The sequence below is a fragment of the Pichia kudriavzevii genome, chromosome 4, assembly GCF_003054445.1.
Source record: "Pichia kudriavzevii chromosome 4, complete sequence".
NCBI classification, from domain to species: Eukaryota; Fungi; Ascomycota; class Pichiomycetes; order Pichiales; family Pichiaceae; genus Pichia; species Pichia kudriavzevii.
Window position 1 is genome coordinate 729,522 of NC_042509.1, and position 16,877 is coordinate 746,398.

The 16,877-nt window shown below is 41.8% G+C and overlaps 12 protein-coding genes across 12 annotated transcripts; 5 read left to right on the plus strand and 7 right to left on the minus strand.

Annotated features, from left to right (window-relative positions):
* Positions 1 to 163: 163 nt before the first annotated feature.
* Positions 164 to 1,957, plus strand: C5L36_0D03540 (uncharacterized protein; the record flags this gene model as incomplete). The annotated part of the gene is made up of 1 exon (XM_029467237.1): positions 164 to 1,957. One exon carries the CDS (start codon positions 164 to 166, stop codon positions 1,955 to 1,957), a length of 1,794 nt encoding a protein of 597 aa, XP_029323097.1.
* Positions 1,958 to 2,035: 78 nt separating this feature from the next.
* On the minus strand, positions 2,036 to 4,072 carry C5L36_0D03550 (uncharacterized protein; the record flags this gene model as incomplete). The annotated part of the gene is made up of 1 exon (XM_029467238.1): positions 2,036 to 4,072. The coding sequence occupies one exon, from the start codon at positions 4,070 to 4,072 to the stop codon at positions 2,036 to 2,038; it is 2,037 nt and encodes a 678-aa protein (XP_029323098.1).
* A 515-nt stretch (positions 4,073 to 4,587) lies between these two features.
* C5L36_0D03560 (uncharacterized protein) lies at positions 4,588 to 5,127 on the plus strand (the record flags this gene model as incomplete). The annotated part of the gene is made up of 1 exon (XM_029467239.1): positions 4,588 to 5,127. One exon carries the CDS (start codon positions 4,588 to 4,590, stop codon positions 5,125 to 5,127), a length of 540 nt encoding a protein of 179 aa, XP_029323099.1.
* Positions 5,128 to 5,285: 158 nt separating this feature from the next.
* Positions 5,286 to 5,651, minus strand: C5L36_0D03570 (uncharacterized protein; the record flags this gene model as incomplete). The annotated part of the gene is made up of 1 exon (XM_029467240.1): positions 5,286 to 5,651. The coding sequence occupies one exon, from the start codon at positions 5,649 to 5,651 to the stop codon at positions 5,286 to 5,288; it is 366 nt and encodes a 121-aa protein (XP_029323100.1).
* A 224-nt stretch (positions 5,652 to 5,875) lies between these two features.
* On the minus strand, positions 5,876 to 6,700 carry C5L36_0D03580 (uncharacterized protein; the record flags this gene model as incomplete). Its single annotated transcript, XM_029467241.1, has 1 exon — positions 5,876 to 6,700. The coding sequence occupies one exon, from the start codon at positions 6,698 to 6,700 to the stop codon at positions 5,876 to 5,878; it is 825 nt and encodes a 274-aa protein (XP_029323101.1).
* Positions 6,701 to 7,567: 867 nt separating this feature from the next.
* On the plus strand, positions 7,568 to 8,194 carry C5L36_0D03590 (uncharacterized protein; the record flags this gene model as incomplete). Its single annotated transcript, XM_029467242.1, has 1 exon — positions 7,568 to 8,194. The coding sequence occupies one exon, from the start codon at positions 7,568 to 7,570 to the stop codon at positions 8,192 to 8,194; it is 627 nt and encodes a 208-aa protein (XP_029323102.1).
* Positions 8,195 to 8,545: 351 nt separating this feature from the next.
* Positions 8,546 to 10,006, plus strand: C5L36_0D03600 (uncharacterized protein; the record flags this gene model as incomplete). The annotated part of the gene is made up of 1 exon (XM_029467243.1): positions 8,546 to 10,006. One exon carries the CDS (start codon positions 8,546 to 8,548, stop codon positions 10,004 to 10,006), a length of 1,461 nt encoding a protein of 486 aa, XP_029323103.1.
* A 61-nt stretch (positions 10,007 to 10,067) lies between these two features.
* On the minus strand, positions 10,068 to 11,270 carry C5L36_0D03610 (uncharacterized protein; the record flags this gene model as incomplete). The annotated part of the gene is made up of 1 exon (XM_029467244.1): positions 10,068 to 11,270. One exon carries the CDS (start codon positions 11,268 to 11,270, stop codon positions 10,068 to 10,070), a length of 1,203 nt encoding a protein of 400 aa, XP_029323104.1.
* Positions 11,271 to 11,790: 520 nt separating this feature from the next.
* C5L36_0D03620 (uncharacterized protein) lies at positions 11,791 to 12,876 on the plus strand (the record flags this gene model as incomplete). Its single annotated transcript, XM_029467245.1, has 2 exons — positions 11,791 to 11,794; positions 12,113 to 12,876. 2 exons carry the CDS (start codon positions 11,791 to 11,793, stop codon positions 12,874 to 12,876), a joined length of 768 nt encoding a protein of 255 aa, XP_029323105.1.
* A 168-nt stretch (positions 12,877 to 13,044) lies between these two features.
* On the minus strand, positions 13,045 to 14,126 carry C5L36_0D03625 (uncharacterized protein; the record flags this gene model as incomplete). The annotated part of the gene is made up of 2 exons (XM_029467246.1): positions 13,045 to 13,944; positions 14,034 to 14,126. 2 exons carry the CDS (start codon positions 14,124 to 14,126, stop codon positions 13,045 to 13,047), a joined length of 993 nt encoding a protein of 330 aa, XP_029323106.1.
* Positions 14,127 to 14,378: 252 nt separating this feature from the next.
* On the minus strand, positions 14,379 to 14,570 carry C5L36_0D03630 (uncharacterized protein; the record flags this gene model as incomplete). The annotated part of the gene is made up of 1 exon (XM_029467247.1): positions 14,379 to 14,570. The coding sequence occupies one exon, from the start codon at positions 14,568 to 14,570 to the stop codon at positions 14,379 to 14,381; it is 192 nt and encodes a 63-aa protein (XP_029323107.1).
* An 896-nt stretch (positions 14,571 to 15,466) lies between these two features.
* Positions 15,467 to 16,868, minus strand: C5L36_0D03640 (uncharacterized protein; the record flags this gene model as incomplete). The annotated part of the gene is made up of 2 exons (XM_029467248.1): positions 15,467 to 16,243; positions 16,866 to 16,868. 2 exons carry the CDS (start codon positions 16,866 to 16,868, stop codon positions 15,467 to 15,469), a joined length of 780 nt encoding a protein of 259 aa, XP_029323108.1.
* Positions 16,869 to 16,877: the final 9 nt, after the last annotated feature.

Genomic DNA, 16,877 nt, shown 5'->3' on the forward strand with positions numbered 1-16,877 from the left:
ACAAAAAATTGCAAGACCTCACTACACTGTATATTTTTCAAGTACTGTAAGATCGAGAAACCGAAAACAAGCTATTTCGTGAGATGAAGACGATGTAATATTGGCTTAAATAACAAGTGGGTGTGCGTTATATAGGCTGTTATACGCTCCTATTGTTGGTATAATGGTTCGGAACGAAGACAATGGAACAGCTGATCTATTCAAGTCAACAATTAATGAATATCTAGACAATCTTCCTGAATCTGTCCATCAACAGCTCTTCCAATCCAGAGAGACATGCCTAGCTATATTTAGGCTATTACCCTCATTATCAAAGTTCTATATTATGAGCTTATTATTTCATGATGGAAATGTTCCATATTCGGATTTGAATCGATGGATAAAGGCGAACAAAAGTGACGTTAAAGGGTATCAAAATCCAACAAAAATATATCAAAATGATTCGATTAAAAGATTGAAATCTTTGCACATTTTAAAGGAAATTAAAAGACAGATGATCCACCCTATCACCAAGCAACCTACCATGATCACATTTGTGCAGCTAAATGAGACGTTTAGACAATCATTCCGGGATTCCTTGACTGGATTCTTACCTGGCTCCAATAAGGAAAATCAGGATCAGATAATGTTAGCATCGGAGACAACAACAATCAACGAAGGAGATAAAGAGGGCAGTGATATTAAGACGCTTTTTGATGACGATGCTGATAGTGGTGGGAAAATCACTATTGACTATTTGGATAAATATTGTTTCGCCAAGTGGGAGAACATCTTGCATTTTATGGTAGGTACAGAAATTAAGGACATACCATCAGTTGAAGTGCTAACCCTATTGAGATACTCTGGTTTAATGGAGCTACCTAGTGATAGAGAACGCCGAGAATTGGCCAATGGTGACATTGACGAGGACGATGATTTGACGTATGAGGATGTTAAATCCTCGATGAACATAAATACCTTACGAGAACTAAAGATTACAAAGAACGGATTTCAATTCTTACTACAAGAGATCAGCTCACAGATTTGGACATTATTGATCCAGTATCTTATCTTGGCGGAGAAGAGGGATATGAATCCCGTTGAGGTGTTGAATTTTATATTCTTAATGGGAAGTTTACAGTTGGGACAAGGGTATGACATCAAGATGTTATCGAGAACGCAATTGATAATGTTGGATGAATTGCACAACTATGGGTTGATTTACCACAGAGCCAAAAGCAATGTCTTTTACCCGACCAGACTAGCAACCTCACTTACAAGTGAGAATTCTACTTTTAAAAGTGCATCTAATGCGATTGACCAGGAGATTCAGCAAAGACAGCAAGAACAACAACAGCAGCAGCAGCAACGAGGGGAGAAGATTAGCAATAGTAACAAAGGCTCAATCATTATTGAAACGAATTTTAAGTTATACTGTTACACGAATTCACCATTACAAATCGCCATATTGAATCTATTCGTCAATCTCCGGACAAGATTCTCCAATATGGTCACTGGGGTAATCACGCGGGAGTCGATTAGGCATGCACTTTCCAATGGAATTACCGCTAACCAGATAATCAATTACCTTGAGACGCATGCGCACAGCGGTATGGTTGAGCTGGCCGAGACTGAGTACAATAAGAAATATGAGTTTGAGAGTTCTATTGGTAATACCACAGCAATAGAGCAACTAAGACTAGAAATTCTGCCGCCAACAGTAGTTGATCAAATCAAACTCTGGCAGCTAGAGATGGATAGGGTTGAGCCATTCAAGGGATTCCTCTACAAGGACTTTAACAATGAGTTTGAATTTGAGAAACTCTTGAATTACGGAGAGGAAATTGGGGTGATTATTTGGAAGGACAGGAATAAGCGGAAATTTTTTGTAAGTGAAGATGGTAATCCACAGCTAATCGATTATGCCAACAAGATAGTAAGAAACGGAACAGCATCAAGAAATGCAACCCCGTTATAACCGCAAAAGGAGGAGAATAATAATCAAGAAGTGAGACGAGCTTCTCTTTAGGAGTATTATACAAAAAAATATATAGTTTTATTTGAGAGTATCCTCTTCGACTTCTGTATCTGTGTCTAAATCAGTCCAAAGATCGACACTGTCGGTGTCCGAATGGTCGTCATCATCTTCGTCGTCACTACTCTCGTATTCATTTTCAAATCTCTTAACCGGTTCACCCCTGAGAGTAGCCATTGCACCAGCAATTGAATCTTCGTTCGGATCCTCAATACCATAGACGTCACTATCAACTGTGGGGTTCTCCTTAACTTCCATAGACACTGGGATGTCGATATCAGAACCAAAGTAGATCAGATTTCTGATGATCAACCTGAAGTGGTAAACACCTGGTTCCTTTGGTGCTGGAGATTGTAGTTGGATTTTAAATGTTGAAACATGGGCTTTGGAAGATAAAAAGTCATCATTGGATAGATACAAGTTTGACAGGTCTGCCTTATTCAACAATTTTGGAATTTCGACTATTTTGTTGTCTCTTTGAGAGACCAATAACGCCAACCAACCCGAATTAGACTCGATATATTCCAAGTCCGGGAAGAATGGAGGTATGGAGGGTAAACTAATCAGGGGCTGTTTGTTAACGAATTCCAATGGATCCTTCAAATTTTCCAAGGTCTCCAACTCGTGGAGCTCGTTATCAATGACAAACTTGGATAGCTTATCAACAGAAGGTTTTGAGGAATGACGAGGAGATTTTATAAGGAATTTCAATGAGAGATTAGTAGATGAGTTAGGAGATATGACTTTTTCGCCAGGCACCTTAAAGGATGTCTCCAATGGTTCGATCAATGGGATTTTAGAAGCATAATCCAGTATTTGGTCGAGATCAGTATCTTTTGATTTTTGCAAGTAGGTATTCAAGTCGCAGTTTGGCTTTTTCAGCAATTTACCCAATGTTAGGACATTTGAGTTAAGTGGATCGTTTTTATTGATGTTTAAGTTTTCTACACCAGGTAATTGCAAAATCTCTTTGAATTTATAGTGAACTGCATTTTTCTCGATATTCAAAGCCTGAATGATACACCTGTGGGCATCCACGAGTTTCAATGTATAATCTGTGTTTTTGAAAGCTGCTGAGATTTCAATGAAGGCAACCAACAATTTAGGAGCCAAGCTGACAACCTTTAATCTCAATTTTTCATTTTTTGAAGGGGTTCTATCGATGAAGGACTTCAAGTAATTATAAACGTCATTTGGAGTGAAACTATCATCCAATTGTTTGAATTCAACTGCATGGGAGATAAAATGGAGTATATCGTCAACCAGTAGCAGTTTAGTTGGACTTGCATTCATCATAATTTTCATGAAATGGTGGGCAGTATTGACGTGAATATCATTTTTGGTTTTAGACTTAACACCATACCACCAATTACCCACAATCAGGGGTAAGATGATTGAGATGAGTAAGATATACACTAGAACCAAAAGAGGAGAGGCCTTTCCATTAATCAAAAACTCAGGTAGGGCGATTCCATGTTTGATTTCGTTTGGGCCATCTGGATTACCATACTTGAGGAAGTTTTCCCTAACAGATTCGTCTGTTAGGGCTTTATAAGCCTTATTGATTAGAACGTAGGATGAATCAACAAGATCGATTTCCTCTGGAGACATATTAGAGGTATCGATTTTATCTGGATGGAATTTAAGGGATAGTTTCCTGTAGGCAGTTTTAATGACCTTCTCGGAATCAGATTCGGAGATGCCCAAGATTTTCCAAGGATCGAAATTGGATTCAGAGACTGTGTAATGGGTGGATCTTATTTTATAAATAAGGGAGAGGACGACAATCCAAGACGCCAGTAAAAAGAGGGTTGACCATTTCCAAAAACGGGATTTCCTCTGGCTCGATCTGAATTTAAGGAGATGGGTGGAATTGTATGGGTTGAATGAGGATTCTGAGGTTGACTTGGCGTCCTTAAGTGGTTGATGGCGAGATGAGAACAGTCCATCTCTCAGACACGAGTATGTGTAGGGAAGGAGGGGGACTGCAATGGCCGTTAGGAGGAACACAGGCCAAGTTTCGTTGTTTGTGTCGTACTCGTAGTGTGACTGCGACATTGCACTTTAAAAGCTCTTAGACGTGTATATGAGTATGACTGTGACTTTAAGTGTGCCAATATTGAAAGGCCAGAAACCTAGAATGGATGCTGTATCTTAAGGTCCTAGTCACTGTACCAAACACAAACAACGTGAAGCAACATTTCAGCTATTGAAGAAATGTTTTATTTCTCAAAATGCTGAAATTTTGAAACGTGAAAAGTCCCTCCCCCGGTGAATGGGGAACTCGCTGACGTGTTGTTGAGCGAAGTGCCAATTTAAGAATTTCATTCCTCCCTCCCCTCTCACACGTCACGTGATCCGTCACGTGACGAGCAGAAGAAGGGGGTCAACTGGTAAAGGGTGAAAAATGTGCTCGCTGCTGCATTTTAATGAATTAAAATGGAAAAGTGGTTTAGTGTACTCAATCGTATAACATATGGTGCAGTGCCTTATAGTGAAGCATAGTGTACCAGTATTGGCTGTCTCTATAACGCGTCCTATTTTAAGGAGATCCATTGGCTAGAGTATTCACTATGGAGAAACAAGACGGTTTAGAGATGCAGATCAAGTTCATAGCGCTCATTAGTCGAGACAACCAGCCGGTGTGTATTGAGACGTGCTTGGGCAACGACAACGATAACGGCAATGGCAATGGCAATGGCAATGGCAGTGACTGCCTCAACGAGGAGCTCAAGTACAACTTCCTCTCACACATGGCATTGGATGCACTGGAGTGTGCTGAGTCCCCTACCACCACAACAACAACAACAACAAGTACTCCCGCAGGTGCCGGCAGCACGTCTCCCCGTACTATGCCTGCGTTGCTCTTCATTGAAGACGGCGTCTCTGTCTATGGGAACGTCTCTGCAGCCGGTTTCAAAGTAGTCATTGGAGCTACAAACACTACTTGCACAGGCACAACAAGCTCGAGCCACCTTCGGCGGCTCAGCGACGCGGCGGCACGTGCGCGTCGCGTCTATATTGACTGGGCAAGCAATCCGTTTTCCCTGTACGAGCCCACAGAGGGCGCTGTGCTCAGCGAGAAGCTCAGAGCCATTATACGAGAGTGTTAGTGTAGTATAGTAAGTATAGTATAGTATAGTATAGTATAGTATAGTATAGTATAGTATAGTATAGTATAGTATAGTATAGTATAGTATATAGTATCGTTTTGGCATGGTATTAAATGGTTTTAAAGACATATGTAGAATAGACTAGCGAACGAGTATTACTATTTAAGTATAACGTTAGCACCCCTAAGGGATAAGTACTGCTGATCGACACCTGGTGGCATGTTTTTCACGAGCTGGTAGCATTCACTGTCAAAGTATCGGATTTGATTATGTGGAGCGGTGTAGTGTGCTGGGAGGCCAGTGATATCGCAGTATTTACGAGGAGGACGCAGAGAGGGAGGGGCGGCAATGGACATGTACGTCGTGGACGGACGCGTCGCTGCGGGGAGGGAATTTACCCTGCGCATTTCGTCGTTGATAATGAGACGGGCACCCTTGTAGCGGTGGCGGCGTTGTGGGTGCGGCCGTTTGAACCCGCTTGCCGTCGCATAGACAGTCATGTATTCTTCCAAAGTGGTGTCCATATGTAGATGGAGGGTATACACTGTATCCGATATGGTGTTATGTGTAACCTAGTGTGTGTGTGGTGTATTGTAGTAGATAGCATATACAGTATTACTTATAGGTTACAGTGTCGTCTAGTGTTGAGTGGTTGGAATATCTATTGAGTGCCAGTGTGTAGTGGATAGTTTATTATGCCCTGCACGGCGCGGCCGTCGCGACGCCCCTGTCCCTCGCCCCCCTCCATTCACCACACAGAGTACCCTCCATCAACGAGAACATCCTCCCCCGTGGTGTAAGAACTTGCGTCGTTTGCAAGGAGAAAGAGAACGGCGCCCGCCATTTCACGCGGGTGCGCCATTCTCCCCAGGGGGACACGTCTTGTCCATTCCGCGGCGAGCGACGCGTCGCCGCTCACCACGTTTCTGGTTAATGGGGTGGCGGTGTACCCGGGGGAGAGCGTATTGACTCGAATGGGGTGCATGAGGGCGCCCCATTCCGCTGCGAGAGATTTTGCCAAATGAATAACGCCGGCTTTGCTAGCGTTATAGATGCACTGATTCTGCGGGGTATTTACAATTTTCCCACTCATTGATGCAATAAGGACAATCGAACCTCCTGAGATGTTATGTTCAATCAAAGGCTTTGCAAAACATTGTGAGAGATAAAAGGCACCCAATAGGTTAACTCCCATCAAATCATGGGCATTTTGTGCTGGATAGTCGACAGCGGCAAAGTTCTCGCAATAACCTGCACAATTCACCATGTGTAGTGGGTACCGTTGGAAGACATTGTATATCTCGCCAAATAGAGTTTCAACTTCCCCCGCGTCTCCTATATTACATGTAAAGCACTCCATCTTTGGAACATCCTCCTCCTTAATGTTTGCCTCCTCAACACAGAAACGCACCATGGCGTCCCGTGTGCGGTGCAACGCCTCCATGTTACGGTCCACGAGCGCCAGCGGCGCCCCGTAGACCAGAAGCGTCTCCACGAGGGCGTGGGCAATGCCGCCGCTGGCGCCTGTCACGACGGTGAGCTCGTTTGTTAGTCGAAAAGTTGGAACTGACATGGTATAATGTAGTGTAATGGAGTGTAGTGTAGTGTAGTGTAGTGTAGTGTAGTGTAGTGTAGTGTAGTGTAGTGTAGTGTAGTGTAGTGTAGTGTAGTGTAGTGTAGTGTAGTGTAGTGTAGTGTAGTGTAGTGTAGTGTAGTGAGTCTAGTGGAGTCTAGTGTAGTGTAATTTATTCTAGAATAAATAGTATACTCTAGAATAAATAGTATATGGAGAATACTGTAATAGTAAGACACACCTTCCTATTTATACCCCTGCAATCCACACGCATTTCTTAGCGGAGTCACTGTTTGTTGCCAAACATATGCTATTGATCAACAGCACTCTATCCTTAACGTCATATCTATCTTGGCTCACCTTCCCCATTGAGAATGACAAACACCGCATGGCCGCAAAAGAAACGACGCTGCGCCAAAAGAAACGACCCCTGCAGCAGACATTCTCGAGCATCCTCTCCCTTCTCGGTAGCGTCCTCTATAGCGTCCTCAAACAGAGGGCTTTCTCGCTTATCTTTTCTTTTGCGCGTGTCTCCGACGGAGTTTGTGCTTCCCTCTCCGAGAGGGGGGGGCGCACACGCAGGAAAAAGAAACGTGCGCAGAGGCTCGGCAAAAGGAGGTGCAACATCACGTGTGTCGCGCCACCACACAGAGGAACCGTTGTAAAAAATGGTTGTCACGTGATATGCGTCACGTGACAGTATGTTTAATTTTTGCATGCTTTTCTCTGTGCAGTTTCTGTGTAGCGTATCCAAATTGCAGTTGCAGTTGTTACGGTTGTTACAGTTGTAGTTAGTGGCATTGATGCTAGATACGCAATTAGACTTCCTCTCCGCTACAACCGCCACCCCCTCCACTACAACCACCAATGGCCGTATCAGCCCTGATTCTCTCAATTTCCTTCCTCGTGTCCTCCATCTCCGCATTGAACACCTTGGCCGCCCTACCACTACCTGATGAACTTAAACACGCCGGTCAGTACCAGTTCCTGACAAACATCGCCTTGTCTCTCTCAACTGCTTATGCCGCCATCAACATCTACCACTCACTGACAGGAAAAGCCTCCACTCTGAAAGAGTACTCGAGCGCAACCGTCCTCCCCCTCAACTTCATTGTCTCCCTCGTCTACTGGTCCCTCCGCATATGCTTCACCAACCTAATCATCGCCGACAATGTCGAAAAATACATCCCCTTATCCCTTGACTTGAAGATCCACCTCCTCCCGCTCCTATACACAGCACTCGACTACTTCCTCCTTATGGACCCTTGGTCCATCGACTCCAAAACGGCCTACATCATTGTTTCCTCTCTTGCAATCCTCTACTGGGCATGGTTGCATCTATTGATGGACGAATCTTCCTCTTACCCATACCCGTTCCTAAACGTTAGCACCGGAAATAGGATCCTCATATTTGTTCTTATCTCCCTAATTGCCTTTGCTACATTTCTCTCAGCTAAACGTCTCCACCCTGCAAGGAAACTAAAAAACTTCTAATCTATATACCTTCTCTCCCTCCCCCCCCCTCTCCCGTCAAGGTAACATTACACTGACGGCTACGTACATTATGGACTTTGGAATTTATAAGTGCCATTATACAAGCGTCGATGTTTACATGTTGATACTTATCTCTCAATAAATAAGTGCCAAAATACACATTTTCCTCATCTTTCCTTTATCGTGCTCCTCTCTCTGGAGAATCTTTCAAATCGAAACAACCGCGTGCATCTCCACCGGGCTAGTTATTTGACCTGCACACCCTATACACACCCCCCTACTGGCCTGCCCAAGCCTTGCACATTGTCTGACACTACCACCGCACACTAACTAATTACCTGCAGGCAGGACATGAGATTCTCCAACCTTCTCACACTCTTCTCCCTAAGCGGCCCGCAGTCTCCTCTATCCAACAACGGCAACACCTACAACCACATCTCGAGCTTTATTCAGGAAATCGAAACATTTGAATCCACCAAGTTCACCGCAAGTCCCGCAAACAATGACTCCCTCTACTGGTTGAAAACCCCTACAGAACCACCAATCTCTTTGTCCCAATATGAATTCCAATACGTTCTCAGACTATCTGACTGGAATGACCAGCCGGATTTCCTTCTCACAGCCATGGAGTACGCAAAGGCCTTGAATACGTCCATTTGGGCAACGTCACTATCCAACAACTTCATCGACATCCAACTCTCAAAGGACCAGGGTGTCCAGTTGCTTTCCTTGCTTTCCGAATATTCGTTCAAGTCGAAAATCTCCATCATCGATCTCCCTCAAACTATCTTTGAAACATACCCTCAATCAAGCCTTGTTGATGACTCTCATTCGGATTTCGGCACAAACACAGAATTGTTCTTTAAAACCTACCGGGACTTGGATTCCATTTATTCCTGGTACGAGTTGTTGGTTGCAACTTATCCAGAGATCTTGAAGTTAGAATACATAGGTAATACCTTCGAGGGTAGACCAATGATAGCATTGAGATTATCCACTCATTCAAATTTGGATCCTAGCGACTCCATCAAAACTGTAGTTATAACAGGCGGTATCCATTCTCGTGAGTGGATCTCAGTTTCAACCTCTTGCTACATCCTGTACTCTCTATTGAAAGATTATGATAACGGGTCTCCTCTAGTACGTGAATATTTGAACAATTTGGATTTCTTGTTCTTACCTCTAATGAACCCCGATGGATATGCGTTCACTTGGAAGAGTGAACGTCTTTGGAGGAAAAATAAACAGCAAACATACAATCCAAGATGTCGTGGTATAGACATTGACCATTCGTTCGACTTCCATTTCACCTCGGACTTGGAATCACCCTGCAGTGACGACTATTCCGGTAACGCTCCATTTGAAGCTCTAGAGAGCTTGAACTGGGACCGTTACTTGAACGAAACCAAGCACTCCCATCCAATCTATGCTTACATTGACTTACACTCCTACGCGCAGGAGGTATTGTATCCTTATGCCTATTCTTGTGACATTCTACCCCGTGATGAGGAAAACTTATTGGAACTAGCCTATGGTTTATCGCAAGCTATCAGATTGAAATCGGGTAAATACTATAATGTTCTAAAGGCTTGTCAAGACAAGGGTGCTGACTTTTTGCCGAATATGGGGGCAGGTTCTGCCTTGGATTACATGTACCACAATAAAGCGTACTGGGCCTTTATTCTAAAATTGAGAGATTCAGGCACTCATGGCTTCTTATTGCCTCCAAAGTACATTGTTCCTACAGGTGAGGAGATCTACTCTTCCATTAAGTACTTTGCCTCCTTCCTATTGAAGGATGACGGCAATTGATTGTTTAACTAATTTGACCAGCTCTGTCCTATAAATAAGTACAAATTTTAACAAACTATGTTTATGCCACCTCCTCTTCTTTCTTCTCCCGCTTCCCTCTGAGCACCATGTTGGTGGCAATCTCGTAGACAACTTGTGCAGCGTTTGTGCTTGTAACTTCCGCATTGTCATAGACAGGTGCAACTTCAACTACATCGGCGCCAACAATATTCAAGTCAAACCTACGCAATAAGTAAATCACCTCACGGGGTAACATTCCGCCGGGCTCAATTGTGCCTGTACCTGGAGTGAATGCCGGATCCATACAGTCGACATCCAAACTAATGAAAGTTGGCAGATCGCCGATCCGGTGGTGGATTTCCTCAATCATATTGTCCAGTCCTTCCCTTCCATTGATCCACACATCATCTCCGCTGTACCTGGTCCATCCTTGTCTGGTATCATCCTCATAGTCGTTCCAGTCGGTGCCCATCAACTTGGTACGTAGTCCAATATGTACATTGGAATTGTTACTAATCAACCCTTCGTTATGGGCCATCCATAACATTGACCCGTGATTGAAATCACTCTGATTCGAAGACCAGTAATTGGGGAAGGCCTTAGGTGACCATGTGTCGATGTGCGCATCAAAATGAATCACAGCAATTTGTCCGTAAACCTGCTTCAACGATCTTAGGTGTGGTAATGTGATTGAATGGTCCCCACCCAAGGCAATCAGTTTGGGAGTCTTATGTCCATTAAACTTGTCAACATTTTCCCGTTTCAGAATCAACTCCTCAAATCCAAACGTCATTTGCTTCAATGCAATGGTATTGTCCATTGGGGTGATTGGCATATCTCCGCAATCAAGGAACTTGGCCCAATCAAGATATGGATTCAATCCAGCACGTTGATTGAAGCTCCTCATTGAACTTTGTCTCTGAGAAGCATCCCTAATTGCACGTGGTCCAAACCTGGCTCCAGATCTGTATGTCGTGGCAGTATCAAATGGTATGCCAATAATACCAATATCAAACGACACTTGGTCGTCAAGCAGACATCTGGTGTGATTTAGATGTGCAAACGTTGGTATACCGTCAAACGCCCATTCTTGCCCCCATTTTTCCTCCAAGGTTGCATCTTTAAACCCATCACTGTCATATGAACCACTCTTCAAAATATCCTGCTGGTATGGAATAAACTCTCCCTGATAATCGAAAAACTGCAAACTGGCACATTCAACACTAATTGCATTTACTATGCTGAATAATGTAACAAATTTCATCTTGCTATATTTATTCTTTTCCGATCTGAGTGATGATTAACATTCTTCCCCTCTCTTTTTCTTCCTCTCCCTCATATAATTACTCAGGACCCACTCAACTAATGAGATACCCCCATCCTTAAATAGTCTTTATAGCCTTCATTCTCCAATTACCTGATAAGATAGACACTATTCCTCGGAATTTTCTATTCTTTAGCCCCAACGGAACTCAATAATATTCCGCGGAATTCCTTATCAGTATTCCACTCAATAGAAGAACCGAGAACGGAAAGAGATAAAGAAACTTATAACAGCAAGTACTAAAAAACCCTCACCCCGCGCACGTGATCGGGACCACGACCCTCGCTTTGTTCTTTTTTGCTCTTTGGCGGATTTCTATTCTCCCTCATTTGGGGAAGGAGGAAAAAAGTGTCTCAATTTTTTCACGTCTGCTGGGTTTAAAGAAATTAATGTATGTGGTTCCCAGAATCCCTTAATCTTTCTTTGTTTCGCCTAAGAACGCAAGAATCAAACCTTCATAATGGGTATGTACATACTTACGGAGAGTCCGACAACTAGAGAATGCATAAGCTGGGAGAAATGGGCAAAACGGAATGGGGTGACTTATACGAAAAACGAATGATAGAGGAGGAAACCTTTTACTCAATCTACTCCAACTATGATTGAAATCCGTTCAACATATAATATTTGGATTATTATGTCTACATTGCTTTCTGTATCACTTTGGATGTTTTGTTTCCATATATTTCAATTTTCTTGTTCTTGTTTTTTTTTTATTAGATATCATTGATATGAGTATACTAACATATTCCATTCACATATTTCCTTCTTTTCTTAAACAGGTAGAGTTATTAGAAACCAAAGAAAGGGTGCAGGTTCTATCTTCACTGCGCACACCAGATTAAGAAAGGGTGCAGCAAAGTTAAGAACCTTAGATTACGCTGAAAGACACGGTTACATTAGAGGTGTCGTTAAGCAAATCATCCACGACCCAGGTAGAGGTGCACCATTAGCTAAGGTTGCATTCAGAGACCCATACAGATTCAAGCAAAGAGAAGAAACCTTCATTGCTAACGAAGGTGTCTACACTGGTCAATTCATCTACTGTGGTAAGTCTGCTTCCTTGAACATTGGTAATGTCTTACCTTTAGGTTCTCTTCCAGAAGGTACCATTGTCTCCAACGTTGAAGAAAAGGTTGGTGACAGAGGTGCTTTAGGTAGAACTTCTGGTAACTACGTTATCATTATCGGACACAACCCAGAAGAAAACAAGACCAGAGTCAAGTTGCCATCTGGTGCAAAGAAGATCATCTCTTCTGATGCTAGAGGTGTCATTGGTGTCGTTGCTGGTGGTGGTAGAATCGACAAGCCATTGTTGAAGGCAGGTAGAGCATTCCACAAGTTCAAGGTCAAGAGAAACTCATGGCCAAAGACCAGAGGTGTTGCTATGAACCCAGTTGATCACCCTCATGGTGGTGGTAACCATCAACATATTGGTAAGGCTTCTACCATTTCCAGAGGTGCAGTTTCTGGTCAAAAGGCTGGTTTGATTGCTGCTAGAAGAACTGGTTTACTCAGAGGTTCTAACAACAAGAACGATGATTAAAGGTGATTTGATGTATAGTCTTTACTTTGCTCTTTCTTCTTTACTTATATAATCAATCTTTCGCAAAATGATTCATTTACAATCAACAAATTCTAGAAATGGTAATTTTTTTTATTGTAAAGCAAGGTATCTAAAGTTATAGTACTATCAAAGAGAGAATATAAATTTTTAATTAGCAGTGATTGTGTTGATAGATGTTGAGCTTGTATTGTCTTGAGTAAGGCTCAGAGTAATGGAATCAATTTTGTTCTTTTCAGTGGCATCGATTTGAAGTTTCTCCAGTACTTTCTCACCTTCAGCATCTCTGGGTTTAATGCTCTCATAATTTTGAACATTTGGAAATGGATTCCGCCCATAGTAGCATTCGTTCATCCCCAATGAATAATTTGGGTTTGTAGGATTTTTTTCCTTGGGTTTATAATGAAAAACACCATTAAACGAAGGTAATCTCACGTTGATATTATTTCTATAAGAATGCTCTGGTACAACGTCCAAAGCACTTTCATATGGTAAGGCCATGTGATTGGAATTAACTGGTATAAAATTCGAATTTTTTCTAGTAAATGTTGAGCCACTGAACGATCTTGATAGCAAGATAGGTGAATTATCAGGATATATAATTCCATTAATAATTCTACCATTGTAAGGAAAAATGGTTTGCTTCTTCCAGTTGAACCTTTTCTTACCCTTAGATTTCTTTTCCTTGGTGATCTTTTTGCTGGTAGCAGCGTCTTTTACTGTTTCTTCATCTTCGACACTGTCTTCAACTAGACTCAAAACCTTCTGGTCAACCTTCCCCTTGTCTTCTTGAATCTTATTAGAGACGTTAACTTTAGCTGGTGCTTCATTAGTATCATTTGAATTGGTCAAATTGATCGAGATGGTTCTTTTCTTTTTGAGATGTTTCTTCCTGGAGAACTTCCGTTTACTTTTCTTATATACATCTTCATTAGCAGAAGGAGCTACCCCTTTATTATCACGGAGATTTTCTACACCTTTCCCGTTTGCTGAGGGACAAACACTTTTGCTTTCATCCCGTGCTGTTTCAAGTTGCTCTTCCTTGATGGTCTGTAATGGAGAAACATCCAAAAGTCAGTGTTAGTAAGTTGCTGTTATCATACAAAGAATACTCTTGTCATTTCAATGTCAGCACATACCATTGAGTCTAAATCCCCGGCAAGGTTGCCAACTAGATCCTCATTAACCACACGTATACAATCCTCAGATATTGCTACGCTTTGACTAGACATGGCTGACTGCTTTTTCTACAATGTACCCTGGGGAACGTCCAGACAAAATCCAAGTGGCAAACAAAAAGGATGTAGTATATGATAGGGGCATTTCCTCTCTTCAGAGGCCCTAATTTTTACACATTAAACAATTTAATGTTGCCCCGTTGAATAGTTCAAACAGTGACTTTGACAATTTTTGATAAAATGAAACATTTTTTTTTTCTTTGGTACAAGAATCAACTAAACCTAGGTTATATACTATTTATAAATTTAGTTTGCTGCTGCAGCCTTCTTTGCAGCTAAAGCCTTAGCAGTACCGTGTAAAGCCCATCTGTGGTTTCTTCTGAACTTAGCATCAACACCCTTTAAGGAAGGATATCTGTGGGTCTTTGGCTTCTTAATACCGTTCTTGTGAGCCTTCTTGGTTTGGTTATGTGCGGTATGGTTCTTAGACTTAGACATTCTATGCAAAACAAAAAGGTGACAATATTTATCGTAATGTTAGTACTCTGATGCTGAATCGTCAAAACATATTCCGAAAAACCTTTAGGGGATATAGGTCAAAATGATACAACTGTATGATTTGCCAATCAAAATGAAAAATCGTAGTCAATTCAACAAATCCTGCTGGGAAATAATGCAATAAAACATAATGTTCAATCCCATATGTTTGTCTCTTACATGTACACTCGAGTTAGCCTTCCATGGACTTCTCCAAGAGCTTCAATTTCAACATTCCACACAGTATCAATTTCGAGTCTGTCCGATTTCCACCCTTTCCCCCCATCCAAAGTAACATCAGAACATGCTTCGCTCTCTTGTAAACAGACTCCTCCTGTCCATATACATACGTTAATCTATACTTTCCTAACGAATGAATTTAACAACTCAAAGAACCCACTACGGAAAACTTCTCCTTGTTTTACTAGTACATCGCCAAATTTCCCAGCTCATTACAAACTCCCCGCGCATCTCCTTCCAACTAAACCATTTTTCCCATTTTTTAGACACCCGCACACCGCACGTTCCAGCCTCAGCTGCGGTGCGCGGTGTTTCAAGGTGAAAATACCGATATAAGGAATTTGAGGAGTTAGGCAAAAGAAACAGTCACACTGGAAGTACTGAAGAGGAAGGCATGACGAGAAAGCCCAGCAGGAAAGACAATCCCCCCCTAATAAAGGGAAATAAGTTCCTCAATATACTAGACGCCTAGACCTTCCTAATAGAGTAACTCCAATTTCTCCATATTGTATGTAGATATTTACCATAAGACACTGCTGGATATAACAGATATTAAAGCGAATTAAAAAGTATATGACAATGGTGATATAAAGAGTTGTAATAAACAATTAATACATTTATTTAGTTGAAGCACTTGCTGCTGCTGCCTTGGCTCTCTTTGCCATCTTGGCTTGTGCCTTTGCACCCATGATACCACCACCCCAGTGTCTCTTGGATTCGTCGTACTTCTCGGTGTAGTTGGCATTGATGGTGGAGACTAACTTAGCTAATTCAGCCTCATCTTCAGACTTGACGTCGACTAATGCAGCAACAGTAGCAGTCTTTTGGTGAACTAAGGTACCTAATCTAGCCTTACCCTTAACAATAGCGTATGGAACACCCATCTTGTGACATAGAGCTGGTAAGAAGACAACCAATTCAATTGGGTCGACATCGTTAGCAATCAAAACAAGCTTAGCCTTCTTGTTTTCAATTAAACCAACAACGTGGTTCAAACCGTACTTGACAACATATGGCTTTTCGGAAACATCTTCCTTCTTCTTGCCTTCTGCAATAGCTGCTGCTTCCTTGGTCAATCTTTCCTTCTTTTCAGCAGTGGTTTCTGGTCTGTACTTGTTCAATAACTTGAAGGTTGCAGCTGCAGTGTTCTTGTCCAAGACATTGGAGAATTGTGCAATAGCTGGAGGAACCTTCAATCTCAAGTTCAAGATCTTCTTTTGTCTTTGTAATCTGACATATTCTGGCCACTTGACAAATCTAGACAAGTTTCTCTTTGGTTGAACTGCTTGACCTAAACCAAAGTTCTTTGGAGTAGATTCAAATAATGGGTTCTTTGAAACAACCTTCTTGGAGTTCTTGGTGGCTAAAGGAGCTGGTGCGACTTTCTTTGCAGGCTATATCATTGAGGTAATAAAGCAAATGTTAGTAAAATTGACTCTAAAAATAGAAATTGAAACAAAGACAAATTTCTGTAAGATCAACATACAAAGAGCATTGGGTATTAACCACAATATTCTTTGTACTCATGTGTATACGAATATACATCCGGTCATCGAGTCGAATTTAACTAAAGAACTTATCCTCTAAAGAAAGAATGTTTGAAATTCCTTCTCTAGCCTGATCAAAAGGAAAAGAAGCAAAGACATGTTTGTGTGTGTGTTTGATAGACACAAATATGACTAATCATCAACGCATACAAATATCAAGGAAAAAAGGAAAAAAGGAAAAAAAAATCGGGTATTGATTCTTCAATTTAACAAGTTTGAAGTATTGTAGACGTTGCCAGACTAGCCACAGTATCTATCAAACAACACACACAACACAACTGTCTCTACTTTCCCAAGTTTCTCTCAAAAGAAAAAAAGTTGGAGTTCAGAAGCTGGTCGAATGGGTGGATTGCAACGATTAGCATGTGGAAGATCAAACAAAAATACCGTCGATACTATCAAACAAACAAACAACATGAAATTCAAAGACCCTTTAGCCTGTTAGTATGTTTGTGTAGAATGAACTTACCATTGTGGTTGT